This window comes from Sesamum indicum, linkage group LG3 (assembly GCF_026168435.1).
Source record: "Sesamum indicum cultivar Baizhima isolate 11 linkage group LG3, ASM2616843v1, whole genome shotgun sequence".
Lineage (NCBI taxonomy): Eukaryota > Viridiplantae > Streptophyta > Magnoliopsida > Lamiales > Pedaliaceae > Sesamum > Sesamum indicum.
In genome coordinates this window covers 4,810,574-4,825,869 of record NC_142659.1, presented here as the reverse complement: position 1 = coordinate 4,825,869, position 15,296 = coordinate 4,810,574, and the positions used below count along the sequence as shown (strand labels likewise).

The 15,296-nt window shown below is 44.3% G+C and overlaps 1 protein-coding gene across 1 annotated transcript; it reads left to right on the top strand.

Moving 5' to 3' along the window:
• The first annotated feature begins 12,026 nt into the window (after positions 1 to 12,026).
• Positions 12,027 to 14,063, top strand: LOC105157439 (uncharacterized). Its single transcript, XM_011073848.2, has one exon. The coding sequence runs from the start codon at positions 12,042 to 12,044 to the stop codon at positions 13,959 to 13,961; it is 1,920 nt and encodes a 639-aa protein (XP_011072150.2). The 5' UTR covers positions 12,027 to 12,041; the 3' UTR covers positions 13,962 to 14,063.
• The last annotated feature ends 1,233 nt before the right edge of the window (positions 14,064 to 15,296 follow it).

The following is a 15,296-nucleotide window of genomic DNA, read 5'->3' as shown; positions in this document are numbered from 1 at the left end:
AAATCGGACCTCCCTGTGTAAGATTCGAATACACTGCTTTGAATAAGGGCACGAAAATAGCAAGTGTTGGTGAGTCTCCGATGTACCCCTCGAGCAGAGAACACAATCCCAATTAAGCTGTTGTAACCACGAACGATCCCTGGTGGAGAGTCGTTCATGTAGAGCTAGCCATAAGATAAACGAATTTTTGAGAATTTTGAATGGGCCCATAAGGAGAGAATACCAACCTACCTTTGGGCCTGAAAACCGAAATATATCATACACCCTCCTATTGGTGTAGGGGTCTCCCCTCAGAGTGATCGAGTCTTCTGTGCCTTGTAGTGGAGGCAAATTATGGATGATGTCCAGCATAATATTATCTGCCCGTGTGTGAGCGACTTGATCTGTATTAATCACAACTAGAAGAATACAATTTTTTGTTAAGGTCTTTCATAATGATTAGAAGTAAAAAAATTATAATGAATACTAATTAATCATAACTCTGCTACAGCTATTAATAATTATTTTTTCGAGCGACGACGACGAAATATTAACTACAATTAAAAATTATGGTAAAAATTTTAGTTATGAATAAAATTAAGATAAATGTTAGTTTACCATATCCAAAACTTAAATTTTCGCAATGAATTTGTTTAACTATAATAAATACTAAATAGTATTATTTTTTTATGATATTTAAATTTAATAATTTATAATATAGGAATAATCCTTTTTTTTTTTATAATATGTGGAATATTGACACAAAACCCTATAATGATATTTTGGGGCATATGTCAACATGTATTACAGGATGCCATGAAGCAAGGACAATGATTGCACAAGCTGAAAACCTCGTACAGCTGAATGAATTTGTTGCCCTTCTCTACCCCACAGCTTCAACGTCTGATTTTCTTTTCCGAGAATAATATGGTTGATTGTTAAACTTCAATTACTTTTGTCTTTTCGGCCTAAATTATATTGTGTGACCAGAATTATATCTGTTTTTATATTTTTTTATTTAATTAATTTATTATTTTAATTTTATAAAATTATATTTTAATAGCACTTGTTGATTAGATATAAATGTTTGGTATTTGATGATTGTACTCGATTAATTGAAAAGAATAATAATTCATCGTTTTTATTTCAAAAAAGAAAAAAAAAAATACTCACTTAACAAAAATTACTATCATGTCTTATCAAATCTGATTTAAATTAGAAATCAATTTATGATTTATCTCTAGTATTATTGAAGAAACTTGTTGTTCTACCAATTCTTTAATACTCAAAATTTTCTTTTAATTCATTTCTTCTCTTAAAAAAAATTTATCAGAATAGTAATTTCAACGAGTTTTCACAGTTGCAATTTTTTTTCCTCTCAATCTACTACTTCATGTGATGAGTATTCAAATATCACACCTACAAAAGGACCGAAACACCCCTCATTAAGGGCATTACAGTCATTTCGCGATCAGAATCTGCGTATATTGTAGCAGGCGGGTCGCATTTGACCCGACCCGGATCGCGTACACCGACCGAAGACCCGGACAATGACCACCGCTCGATCAAAACGCGCACCGACAAGATAAGGCCACGTGGCCAGTACTTGCCGTACAACTGTGTACTATAAATAGACCCCGACACGCCATAAATGAGGTAACTGATACGCATTAATTGAGACCGAACTCCTAGATCGAACCTATTTCATTCGACCTACCTAACTTGAGCGTCGGAGGGTCATTGTCGGGGACGTGCCCGACGAGCTCACAGTTCGTGTTTTTATTCTCAGGGAACCCAAAATCTGGTCTTGGACGTATTGGCATTCCGAGTGGAGATCGATTCACGAGATCGCATTATTCGACCCGGATCAGTTGGCGCCGTCTGTGGGAACATTTGAGAATTCCTTAGCATAATGGAAGGTTCGTCGAGGAGAAACGCCGGGGAAGAAGAAACACCAAGAAAAGGGGCGGGAGCAACCATCCAACTAACCCCTGATGAGTTACAGAAGATGATAGAGGAAGCTAGCCGGAAAGCAATCGTGGAATATGAAAGAAGAACTGCGACCCCACTGGTCAAGGAAACGGCGAGGAGGCAACTGTTCGAGAATGTGGAGTCGCTGCGAGAGTCGAGAATACAAGGGGGACAGGAGCATCGCAGTAAACGACCAGCGTCATCCGACGCTGGCTCCAGCAGCCATAGTCGTGCGAAGAGAAGGGAATCGGTAATTTCGCGTGCGGAAGTAGAAAGTGTAGGAAAGCAGATAGAGAACCTCAACAGACAGATAAATGAACTCAAAAAGCGAGGAGAAATAGTTGCGCACAACAAAAATTCACCCTTCTGCAATGACATCCTGGTCCAAGTGGTAGAGCCAGGATTCCGAGTACCCGACTTGCCAAGGTATGATGGAATTAAGGATCCCTACGAACATGTAGCGGCCTTCGACATGGTAATGAACTTATACGGGCAGCCAGGCCCGATCATGGCCAAATTGTTCGCGACCACATTGACTGGAAAAGCACAAGAATGGTTCACCAACTTGCCTCGGGGAAGCATTGATTCACATGAACAAATGATCCAGAAATTCTCCTTCCACTTTGCAAGCCGAAGGAAACAAAAGAGATCTGCCACCCACTTATTCACCATACGGCAGAGAGAGGACGAGACATTGAAGAGTTTCGTAGGAAGATTCAACAACGAAATGATAGAGATTCAGGATCTGCGCATAGATATGATGGTCAGTATTTTGATTCATGGTTTGAAGAAAGGTCCGTTCGCATCTGCACTTGCACGCGACCCGCCAGGAGATGCTGAGCAGCTCATGGCTCTAGCCCAAAAATATATAGATGAGGAGGAGATGAATGCGATAAAGGACTACGAGCGGAAGGAGCGTGAGCAGATGTACAGGAAATCGAACGAGGCAAGAGAGGCCGGGGGAAGTAGGCAAAAGCAGGAAAAGCAAAGGGAGCCCAAGTACATTCCCAAATATCACAACTACACCCCACTGCCAATGTCACGGGAAAAGGCGTTGATGATGGTCGAGAATGCGGATGTTCTCAAATGGCCGAGGCACACTAGGTATACCCCCTCCAAAAAATTCTCTAACAAATACTGCAGGTTTCACCGGGAGAGAGGGCACAACACGGAAGAATGCTTCCAATTAAAAGATGAAATCGAAAGGTTAATGAGACAGGGGTACTTCAGAGACCAAGTCCCCCACAATTGCAAAGCGGGCAGGGAAGAGCCCAGGAGAAGCAGGTCGAGAAGCAGAGACCGGAACCCGGGGCCATCGAAGTCGATACACGCCCAAACCACCGTGAACAATGCGCCAACTAAAGGAGTAATCTACACGATTGCAGGGGGTTCTAGCTCGAATAGCTCGAATAGGGATAGGAAGAGATACGCTCGAACTACGAACTCAAATCGAGGAAAAGAGTTCGTGCTGAAAGTGGAAGAGGAGGAGGCCATTTCCTTCAACAGCTCTGATAAACCAGAAGAGACTGGGGAGATGAACGACCCAATCGTCATCAGGCTCGACATAGCGAATTTCACAGTTCACAAGGTCTTAGTGGATAGTGGGAGTTCTGCAGATATCATCTTCAAAAGTGTGATCGACAAAATGGGCTTAGAAAATCTTCGGTTAGAGCCGGTCAAAACACCGCTAGTCGGTTTCGGCGGAAGTGAAGTGACGTCCTTAGGAATGATCGAGTTGCCAGTATCCATAGGAGACGAACCCAAACGGAGGACTACAATGGTAAAATTTTTGGTAGTAGACACACCATTTGCGTACAATGTGATATTGGGCAGGCCAGGATTGAATTCGTTCAGGGCAGTCATCTCCACTTACCATATGAAGGTGAAGTTCCCAACGGATCGCGGGGTTGGAGAGGTAGCATGCGACCGGAAAGAGGCGCGGAAATGCTACAATTTATCATTGAAAGGAGAACAAGAGGCGAAGAAGAGAAAGGTCAAGGAGGACGCCGAACCACGACCCTATGAGCCGGAACACCTAAAGCCCAGCGAGGAGTACAAAGTCGTTCGGCTCACTCCCGAAGAGCCGGACAAAACCACCAGGATAGGTGTAAGCATGAAAGAGAGAGAAATGGCTATGATTGAATTCCTAAAAGAGAACATGACGTGTTCGCGTGGGGTCCGTCTGATTTCACAGGGATCGACCCGGGAGTGATCGTGCACAGATTAAACGTAGATCCAGCAATGCGACCCGTGCGGCAAAAGAAGAGGTCCTTCGGGAGCGATAAAAATGAAATCATCCGAAAGGAAGTGGACAAGTTGCTCAATGCCAGGTATGTAGCGGAGATTCAATATACTGATTGGTTATCTAACGTGGTACTTGTCCCCAAATCCTCAGGAAAATGGCGAATGTGTGTGGACTTCACGGATCTGAACAAGGCGTGCCCAAAAGATCCCTACCCGTTGCCTCGGATCGACGTCATGGTGGATTCTACCGCAGGTTACGAGATGTTCTCGATGATGGATGCGTACCAGGGGTATCACCAGATCCACATGGCGGAGGAGGATAAGGATAAGACTTCGTTCATCACGGAAAAAGGAATCTTTTGTTATAACATGATGCCGTTCGGTTTAAAGAATGCAGGAGCCACATACCAGCGCCTGGTTAACAAGATGTTCGGGGACCTGCTCGAAAAAACGATGGAGGTGTACGTGGATGACATGCTCGTAAAAAGCAAGAGGTCGCAGGATCACCTCGCCGATCTCGCCCAGGCGTTCGCTATCATGAGATCGTACGGGATGAAACTCAATCCAGACAAATGCACATTCGGAGTAGGTGGAGGTAAATTTTTAGGATATATGGTTAGCGAACGGGGAATCGAAGCTAACCCGGAGAAAATTCAAGCGATCATGAATCTGCAGTCTCCAACCACGATCAAAGACGTTCAGAAGTTGACATGGAAAATCACCTCCCTCGGAAGGTTTATTTCGCGGTCAACAGACAAAAGTCTCCCTTTTTTCAGGGTTTTGGGAAAACCCAAGAACTTCGAATGGAATGAGGAGTGTGAGAAGGCTTTACAAGAGCTGAAGAAGTACCTGACGACCCCACCTTTATTAGCAAACCCGAAGGAAGGTGAAGAGCTGTTCCTTTACCTGGGCGTATCGGAACATGCAGTCAGTTCGGTGTTGGTAAGAGAAGAGGGAGGCCAACAGAATCCCATCTACTATGTAAGCAAAATGCTCCAAGGAGCCGAATTAAGATATACGGAGATGGAGAAGTTGGCGCTCGCGCTGGTGGTCACCGCTCGAAAGCTACGACCATACTTCCAATCGCATAGAGTGATCATGCTAACGAATTACCCCCTGAAGCACGTGATGTCGCGACCCGAAGCGTCAGGTCGACTGATCAAATGGACGGTGGAGTTGGGGTAACATGACATAGAGTATCGACCTAGGACGGCCCAAAAAGCGCAAATACTAGCAGACTTTGTGATAGAACTAGCAAGTGAACCCAATTTACCCATAGCGGTCGAGGAACAAACCTCCAAATGGATGCTGCACGTAGATGGAGCGTCGAACGCCAACAGTGGAGGAGCCGGAGTATGGATACAGGGACCGAAGGGAGTCGAGATCGAAGCAGCTATTCGCCTGGCTTTCCCCGTGACCAACAATGAAGCTGAGTACGAAGCGCTCATACTGGAACTAGAGCTCGCCTTCCAGGCGGGCGCCAAAGATTTGGAGGTGTTCACGGACTCTCAATTAATTGCCCTGCAGATCGAAGGAACATATGAGACGAGGGAGAAAACCATGATGTCTTACAAGGAAATCGCTCAGCAGTGGATGAAAAAATTTGACAGATGTTCGGTTTTGCAGGTCCCTAGAGCAGAAAACGACAAGGCGGACGCCTTATCCAAGTTCGGGGCCGCCATGGATGGAATTGGAGATCGCAAGATTACGGCTCTAGTTCGAGCGCGACCAAGTATCGCAGGCGGAGTGGAGGTTCAAACGGTCGCAGAACTCGAATCATGGAAGGACGAGATTGCCAAATATCTTGAAGACGGCACCCTGCCTCTTGACCCCATTGCCGCTAAGAGAGTCAAATTCAGAGCCACCCGATTCACCATGTTGTCAGGACAGCTCTATAAACGAACGGTTGATGGACTTCTCCTGAAGTGCTTAGACGAGGAAAGAGCTCTGTATGTCATGCGAGAGATTCATGAAGGGAGCTGCGGTAACCACTCTGGAGCAAGGTCGTTGGCACAGAAAATAATACGTCAAGGATTCTATTGGCCTACGATGGCAAAGGATGCCAAAAAGCTAGTGAAGAAGTGTGAAAGCTGTCAAAATTACGCATCCCTGATACACCAACCCGCGACCCCGGTGGAGCCAATCAAAATAGCCTGCCCATTCGACCAATGGGGGATCGATATCGTTGGACCTTTTCCCCAAGCACCAGCCCAGAAAAAATTTATCATTGTGGCGGTGGAATACTTCACCAAATGGGTCGAAGCGGAAGCGGTCGCGAAGATATCCGAGAATGAAGTCATCAACTTCATTTGGAAAAACATCATCTGCAGGTTTGGTCTGCCTCGCATACTAATTTCTGACAATGGGACGCAATTCCAGGGGAAGAAGATCACGGGATGGTGCAAGGAGCTTAAGATCGCACAGCACTTCACAGCAGTTGCGAACCCGCAAGCCAATGGACAAACAGAGGTGACCAACCGAACAATCCTCCATCATCTGAAAACACGGCTAGGCAATAAAGGATCATGGGTTGACGAACTTCCAGGGGTCCTATATAGAACAACATCTCGAACCGCAACAGGGGAGACGCCATTCTGCTTAGTATATGGAACGGAAGCTATCATCCCAGCGGAAATCGGGAAAGAATCCCAGAGAGTGGCGATGTATGATCCCGAGGCCAACCAACAGGAGCGAAACTTTGATCTCACTGTGATCGAGGAAAAGAGAGACGCGGCGTACGCAAGGATTCTGCACCACAAGGGATTGATGATGAGAAGCCAGGGTCGAAGAGTTCGACCGCGACAGCTCCAGGTGGGGGATCTCGTGCTCAAAAAGGTCGAAGTCTCAAAGCATGTAGGCAAACTAGAACCACCGTGGGAGGGGCCATTCAAAGTAGTGGAGATCAAGAAGAGAGGGACATATAGGCTGCAAGACATGCAGGGACGGAATTTTCCACGACCGTGGAACATCCAGAATTTAAAGAGGTTCTACGCGTAAACCTGAACACATCAACTGCTGAGAGGTCGCACAACCAGGAGCCTGTGAAAGGCCATCAACTGCTGAGAGATCGCACAACTAGGAGCCTGTGAAAGGCCATCAACCAACGGATTGTATAAACGTCAACAAAGACTTCTAGCAGATTACCAGATTGCATGATTAAAGGTTAGGAGGGTTGTGTCCAGATTACCAGATTGAACAGTGTTATTGTGTAAACATCTGTACCCACTGTAAATTCATTTAACTTGATTTATAAAAACTATGTGCACCCTTTTTATGCCCTTTCGTTCTTGTCCGCTTGCACTTATCTTTTCTCTAATCGCAACTATGCAAATTCGCTGAAGCAAAAATGCGAACTGAAAAAGACGCATTCAAGCTAAACGCGAACTGAAAAAGACGCGTCCAAAATGCGAACCGAAAAAGACGCGTCCAAAATGCGAACCGAAAAAGACGCATTCAAGATAAACGCGAACTGAAAAAGACGCGTCCAAAAATGCGAACTGGAAAAGACGCATTCAAGCTAAACGCGAACTGAAAAAGACGCGTCCAAAATTGCGAACTGGAAAAAGACGCATTCAAGCTAAACACGAACTGAAAAAGATGCGTCCAAAAATGCGAACTGAAAAAGACGCATCCAAGCTAAACGCGAACTGAAAAAGACGCGTCCCAAGATGCAAACTGAAAAAGATGTATTCAAATACCATTACGGAAGACAAAAACTCCTAGTACGCGAAGGCAAAATGTTGTATGCGAAGACATAAACCAATTATGAAGAACATCAGATCAAAAGAGTAATCTCATTAACGAATGGAACATTTACAGTTTCGATATGCCCCACGGATCGATCCCCCCAGAAAATGCACAAGTTAATGTCCCGGTATGTATCGAGGGGAAGAAGGGGTCATACAAAAAGAGGAGGTCATACAAAAAAGACCAAAAAATCCTATCAAAAAGGAGTTTAAGTAGCTTCGTCGTCATCTTTGCCCTCCGCCTCGGCTTCGGCTTCCATCTCCGCACGAAGGACCATGAACTCGTTATCCTTCAGTTCGGGGTCCGGGGGATAGGGTTGGAGATCGCCATCAAGAGTGATATCCAATCGGCTGCGATCAAAAGACTCTTGGAACCCTTCGAGTTTCTCGATTTGGTACTCGCAGGTCTTATAACCTCTGGCAAACGAGTCAGTAGATTTGAGCTCCAAGGTAGTCGTAAAAGTGTCCGTCTTCAAGAAATCACGGACAACGGCCATTCGAGAATCAGCCAGGAGTTTCTGGTGCTCCTCCAGAGGGATGCGACCGGACTGGCCTTCTTCAAAACCCCTTGTATGACCCTCTGCCAGTCCGGCCTCGCGACCAGCATCGAACCCCTCTTTCCTGCCTTCGGCCAAGGCAACTTCCCTTTCGGATATGGCGATCTCCCTCTCCTTCCTAGCGACATCGAGCTCGCCCGACAAACGTTTAATCTGCTCAGCATAGGACAACAGTTCATCCGCATGCTTCAGCGCCTAGTTGTCCAGATCCACCACTCGGGCCGAAGCTCTTGCACCTTCTTATCAGACTTGATGTAGTTCTTGCGGTAAGATGTGCATTTCAATGACAAGCTCCGGAGAAATGTTAGACCCTGCAAGACCATTGATATATGAGTTCGGGTAGATAAGGGCAGCCTGTGATAGAAATTTACCTGTAGCATAGCGTGGGCACCGAATTGCTCGACCCGAACATGATTGGTCGTTACTAGGGAGCCCTGATCGCGAAGTGAAGTCAGTGAGTTATACACGTCAAAAGGCTCCCCCTCGGCCTCAGCAAAAAGCACCGTGCTCGTGGAGCCGTCCCACCTCGAAGGCTTCGTCCAGGAGGCGTCGGGGTGCGACTGGGAGCCCGCTGCAAACCCCCGGGCTTCCTCCCAATGCAAAGCAAGCTGCTCCAACTTCAGAAATCGGTCCCGCTCGTCTTCTTGGCTGGACTTGTCCGCGGCTTCCCGAGCCATCCTGCTCAGACTCTTAGGCCGTGGGGACGGAGATTTAGGGGGATCAGAAGGACCCACCGACTCCTTCCCCTTCGAATCTTCCTCATGCCCGTGTTTCAACGAAGACCGTTTCCTTTTTTTCGATTTCTCCCAACCAGCCCTCTCCGGTTTCTCAGACTCCACCCCTAGATCGCCGCTGATAGTATCCAAGTTCAACTCCAGGTCGCTGGAGTTATATCCGAGAAGAGGCAGAGAGGGGGTCCCTTCGCTGTCGACAAGGATGGGCTGGCGGTCAGTAGGAACGGGCGACACACGGACTTGTGACGGAATGGGTGCGGGAGGAAGATCCTTAGGGGGAAGAGGACCTTTAGCAGTTTGATCCTTAGCAGAGGTAGAAGCGACCTGTTTCCCCTTAGCCTTAGCCTTGTCTACTTTGTTCGCAACCGCTTGCATCCGTAGGGCATTGCGAGAACTCATGATGATGCTATCTGCAAGACGAACAGACACGTAAGCGTGATAAAACAGGACGATCAGAACAGCGAGAGAAGAGAAAATCACCTAAGGACTCCTCAATGTGGAGGGACGCAGGAGAAAGCCCAGAAAGTTGTAAAACTTTCTCAGATAGAAGCTTCTTTGGGTCATACTTATAGGACGTTAGTCTCCTTATTTGGTCACCTTCTAACCCCCCCCCCCCCCACTAGTTTTCGGAAGAGGTTTATACTTAGTCCACTCGTTCTTGAAGGGCCAGACACCTCTAGGAGGTCGAATAAAAATATAGCGATCTAACCAGACCCCTACATTCGACTTCAGGGCGCTCAGATACCCACACTCGGGCTTGGCCGAAAGGTAGAAAAAACCTCTACTCCCAGACCGCTTGGAGGTGGTGAAAGAATACAGACTCCAAAAGTTATCAAAATTGGGTTCGAGACCTAAGAATTGCATTATTACCACAAAAAGGATAATATGGGTGATAGAATTAGGACAGAGTTGCATGGGACATAACCCCAGCTTATTCAAAATCGAGGCCACAGGAGGAGCCAAGGGAAACCGGAGTCCGGCGTCAAGGTGTTTGATAGAAAAAGCACTAAAACCCTCAGGGGGACGGTGCATACGATCGAAGGTGGCAGGGATGATGATGTCATAATCAGACGGAATATGGTACTTCTCTCTGATCCTAAGAACCGAGGTCGTTACCTTACTAACCAGGGCTTCCCAAGGGTTTTTAGCGAGCCTATCCTGGAATCTAGCAAGAACCGATGGACCAGCTTGCTTATCATGAAGCTTGGAAATAGGAAACTGCTTGTTCCTTTTCGGAGAAGTAGAGAAAGACCCATGAGCAGACCCAGACACAGACTTAGATGCAGACCCAGACTCGGACCTAGACACGGACTCAGAACCAGACTCAGGAGGAATGGCAGCGGATCCAGAACCAGGATGCGACTTAGAGTTCGAGTTAGAGCTGGAAGACATCGTACCTTAGAACAGGATGGCTCTGGAAGCTGCAGATCGAATTCGAACTTCAGGCTGTAAAGACGGTCGCAGAAAGTCAGTATGTGGGGCAGGTGAAACGTTTTGAATGCTGGAAGTATTTATAGGCGAAACACCCTCGGGATACGAGCCATAGAACAAACCGATAAGACGGAGACACGTGTCCGCAGCAACAGTTCGACTTCCTCAAAGGCGCGAGCACGCACTTTGAGAAAGTGAGGGAGTAATGATGAGTATTCAAATATCACACCTACAAAAGGACCGAAACACCCCTCATTAAGGGCATTACAGTCATTTCGCGATCAGGATCCGCGTATATTGTAGCAGGCGGGTCGCATTTGACCCGACCCGGATCGCGTACACCGACCGAAGACCCGGACAATGACCACCGCTCGATCAAAACGCGCACCGACAAGATAAGGCCACGTGGCCCAGTACTTGCCGTACAACTGTGTACTATAAATAGACCCCGACACGCCGTAAATGAGGTAACTGATACGCATTAATTGAGACCGAACTCCTAGATCGAACCTATTTCATTCGACCTACCTAACTTGAGCGTCGGAGGGTCATTGTCGGGGACGTGCCCGACGAGCTCACAGTTCATGTTTTTATTCTCAAGGAACCCAAAATCTGGTTTTGGACGAATTGGCATTCCGAGTGGAGATCGATTCACGAGATCGCATTATTCGACCCGGATCATCATGTTTCTCGGTAAAGTTAGATTCTTTTTTTCTCCCGATCTTTCATATTCTTAATAAACCCTTAGTCATAATTTGTTTTTCTTCCACCTCACTCGACATTTCTTTCTCAGTTTCTTTCGTTTTCGTTCCCTCATACTATGATTGTGTCTTTTCACATTTTTTTTATCCCCTCACACCATAGGAAGTAAATTGCACTTTATTACTTTACAGATTTTTTTTTGCACTTTTTTACTAATATGAGGGACTAAATTATATTTAATTCTTTATTTTTATATGCTCGTGAAAATCAGGACCAATCAATAAGGGGACGTACATAAAGGGTCTACTCGAGGAGGCTAATTATGACTCAAAATTCTTCGACAGGAAAGTCGATAAAATTTAAAGAAAAGATCAAACCAATACGAATTTCTTCTCCCGGAGAAAGATTGAATTGCTGTGAAAAAGCTGGTGGATCTATACAACTGCAACCCCGATATCTGCTGCGATATCTGCAAGTACGGTGATCATGACAGGATTGTACAAGAGCATCTGGATTCACCCATGCCATGGATCGGCATGTACATTGCAGCAGCATCTGCTTTATGCTGAGTTGCAATGATTGTTGATGCTTTCAATGGCTTCCGGAGCAAAAAGTTTTGGTTGCCATCTAAGTATTTCTCTCTCAATGCTTTTTCGTTGACTGTGTTAACTGTCTCGATGAAGCTGCCAGTTGATTTTACTAGTAGCACGCAGGGGAATAACGATAAACTTGCGCGGGTTAGCAGCCTGGTTTTTATGTCAACTGCTATGGGTAATTTCGTAACATCTTTGGGATCCATGGAAGATTATGATATTGTACTAAATTTAGCTGCTTTAGGCATTCTTGTTGTCACAGTTGCCGGAAATGTCTGCATTCATAATGCCCAGATGCGCGGTTTTCTTGATGTAATAGGTACCTTGGCTGAAGATATTGGATCTTCTGTTTTCATGCTTCTCTTGCTTGTGACATTATGTTCTTCGGCTTTGATGGATCCCACTGCCAAAAAATACATAGAGTCGGGGTATCAAGAAATGCACAAAAGAGTCTCAAATGAGAAAGTGGACTGGGGGAAATTTACTATTAATGAACTCAGAGTAGTGGTGAGAAGATATTGGGTGATGGCAGAAACTGGGAGCCCCCAATTTGTGGTCGGACGGTCGGTGACCTGCGTAATGTCAGGCTGGATGTGCCTGTTGATGGCTCTAACTCTGTTAGAAGCTCATATTAGAGTGACTCTACTGTACAGATCTCATTGTTTTGTTAATGTTTCCTCTCATTATAAGTGGTCTATAAATTGGATCCTTGTTATTCAGTCGATTGGAGTGGTGTTGGGTAGTATTGCTCCTTTACTCAGATGGTTCATTGCTGTTCAATTCAAGAGCTCGAAACTAAGCCTTAGAAGCTTCAAGGAGGGATTTAAGGTCGAGACTTATTGGACTCAAACGCTAGTAGACTGGAGAGACAGCCCGTTGAGTTTACAAATTCGACACTACAAATGCAGAAAACTTGTGCATGACGCGAAAAGGTTGCTTCTGAATTTCTGCATTGCTGTCCAAATTGTGATCGTGCTTGCCAGCAAGCTAGTTCTACTCATTTCGGCTCCTTGTGTATATGGAATTCTGTTTTGCTTTCAATGCATCAAGAATTTGAAGGCATGTGATTCCTCGGAATCACGGGCTGGGACAGAGCTGGATTTTAGGCAGTATGTTTTGCTACTTGAAAGCGAACCTGGACTGCCTGAGAAGATGTTGACAAACATTTGCAACGAGATGGACAAGCTGATTCAGAAAGGTAAAAAGAAAATACCGAAGAACCTAATCAAACTTCTACAGAGATCGGTAAATTTCAATGGAGTGAGAGAATTTGACAGGGGTGAAATTGAAAGCTTGCATACACGAGATCTTCCAAATTGCTGGTCTCTGCCGGTGGTGACCTTGACAAGCATCGCAATTTCACTACCCAACATCAAGAATCATAAGGCTAAACAACTGCTGGTGCGTGCCGTAAGTGAAGGCCTGTTCTTTGTAAAGCTTATAGAGAAAACCCTCTACTCAAATGGAGAACTGGAGAGCCTCAGAAACACAGCAGATGTGGTTTGGGTGGGAGTGGAGCTGTATAAGGCATGTCCCCAAGGCAGAACCCACAAAGAGATGCTCCAAAGTCTTTCCAGTACCGCTGAAAAGACTGTCAGAGATTTCGTAAATGGCAGGGACGATGTTGTGATGCAAAACCCTCTCAATTGGCCTGTTAAAATTATAGCTGCTAACTCAATGTATCGGATAACACAAACAATCCTGCTAGCCCACAAAGACGACGATCAACTAACAGATGAAAAGCTGTTTAAGCTACTATCCATCATGATCGCAGACATAATCGCAGCTTGTCTCACCAATTTGGCACGGGTAATAACCTTGAAATGCCACAGAAATGCCATTAAAGAGAGGGAGGAAAGTATCAGACAAGCAGCTCTTCTTCTAGGTGAAAGCGTAGAAATTCTTGAAATTCTTCAGCAACTAGAGATTCCGAACTTGGATCCTGAAAAGGCAGCTAATATTGAAGACTGGAGGGCCTACAGTGAAGCCTCCGCTTCAGCATGATGAACCAGAGGGCTAAGAATTCAGGGAATCAGAAGCCAGTTTTCTGGAAAGTTGAGCTTGATAGAAGATCTTGTTCCCTGTGCTATATATTGTTGCCACTCTGTCTACTATTTTTGCTTGTAATACGCTAAATTACAATAGGCCCTCCTAAAATTTATCATAATTATAAAGAATAAATTATAATTATTTTCTCTGTTGTTTGGCATAATTATAAATACCTTCTCATTGTTTAAAAAAATTACAAATACACTGTAACGTTCGTCTAACAACGAGCCCATTTCGTTAGGTTTCCATTCAATTTTTGTAGTGAACTGACCAAAATGCTCTTTTGAATTATAAATTGTAATATTATATATATAGTTTATGGTTTTCTAATCTTTTTATGAATTAATATTCCCTCTAAATTATTTATTTTATCCATCCTTAAAATTTTTAAATATTTTTTTTTATTTTTTTAAATAAGAATAAAATAGTAATGTCCACTTCACTGTCTAGCGGCTACATAATTATTTTTCATTTGAGGGAGGTATTTGTAATTTTCGAAATAACAAGAAGGCATTTGTAATTATGCCAAACTTCATGGGAGGCAGTTGCAATTTACCCTAATTATAAATGTTCACTTGTTATTTGAAAAATTATAAATACCTCCTTGGAATGAATGGTCTAACAAATACTTCCTATAATGGACTGTCACAAAGTGTATTTGTAATTATAGCAAATCTCAAAAGAACCTATTATGATTTACCCGATATATAAAATATATACTTGAGGATTGACATAGTTAGGTGCAAGCTTTAACTTGTAGCTGTACAAGTTGTATCGTTAATTCAATTACTTGTTATATAATTGGACTTGCCCAGACTAGACTAGTAGGCAACATTCCTGTGTTCTTGAAACTCTATAAACGCTCGTACGTAGTAAGCTTCAGGTGTATAGAGGAGATTCTAACATAGGCAATGCTAAGGTTGTTCCAAGAGAGCTCGACTCCCCACATTCACCAAAAATGTTCAACTCCATCAACAAATTTCGATCATCCTGGACCAAAAATGTTGAATTTAATAAAATAAAGAACTAAATGTATTTTATACAAATTTATGCAGCGCGTAATGTATCAAAATTATAAAACTTACACGATCAAACGTGTGTTTTTAAAAATAAAGGACTAAAAAATGCAAGGTGCCGTTGGTACGGGACTAAAATTTCGTAGTTTAAAGGAATCGAATATCATATACGTTTGTGGAGGCAAATTATGACCATTCATTATCTTTAGTTTTAAGAAACTATACGTAATTCAAATTTTAAATTGTTTCCTCTTTAATATTGTGCCCAATTTGA

Excerpts from the sequence above, each read along its gene's own strand:
- LOC105157439 (XM_011073848.2), top strand. The coding sequence starts at position 12,042 with ATGAAGCTGCCAGTTGATTTTACTAGTAGCACGCAGGGGAATAACGAT.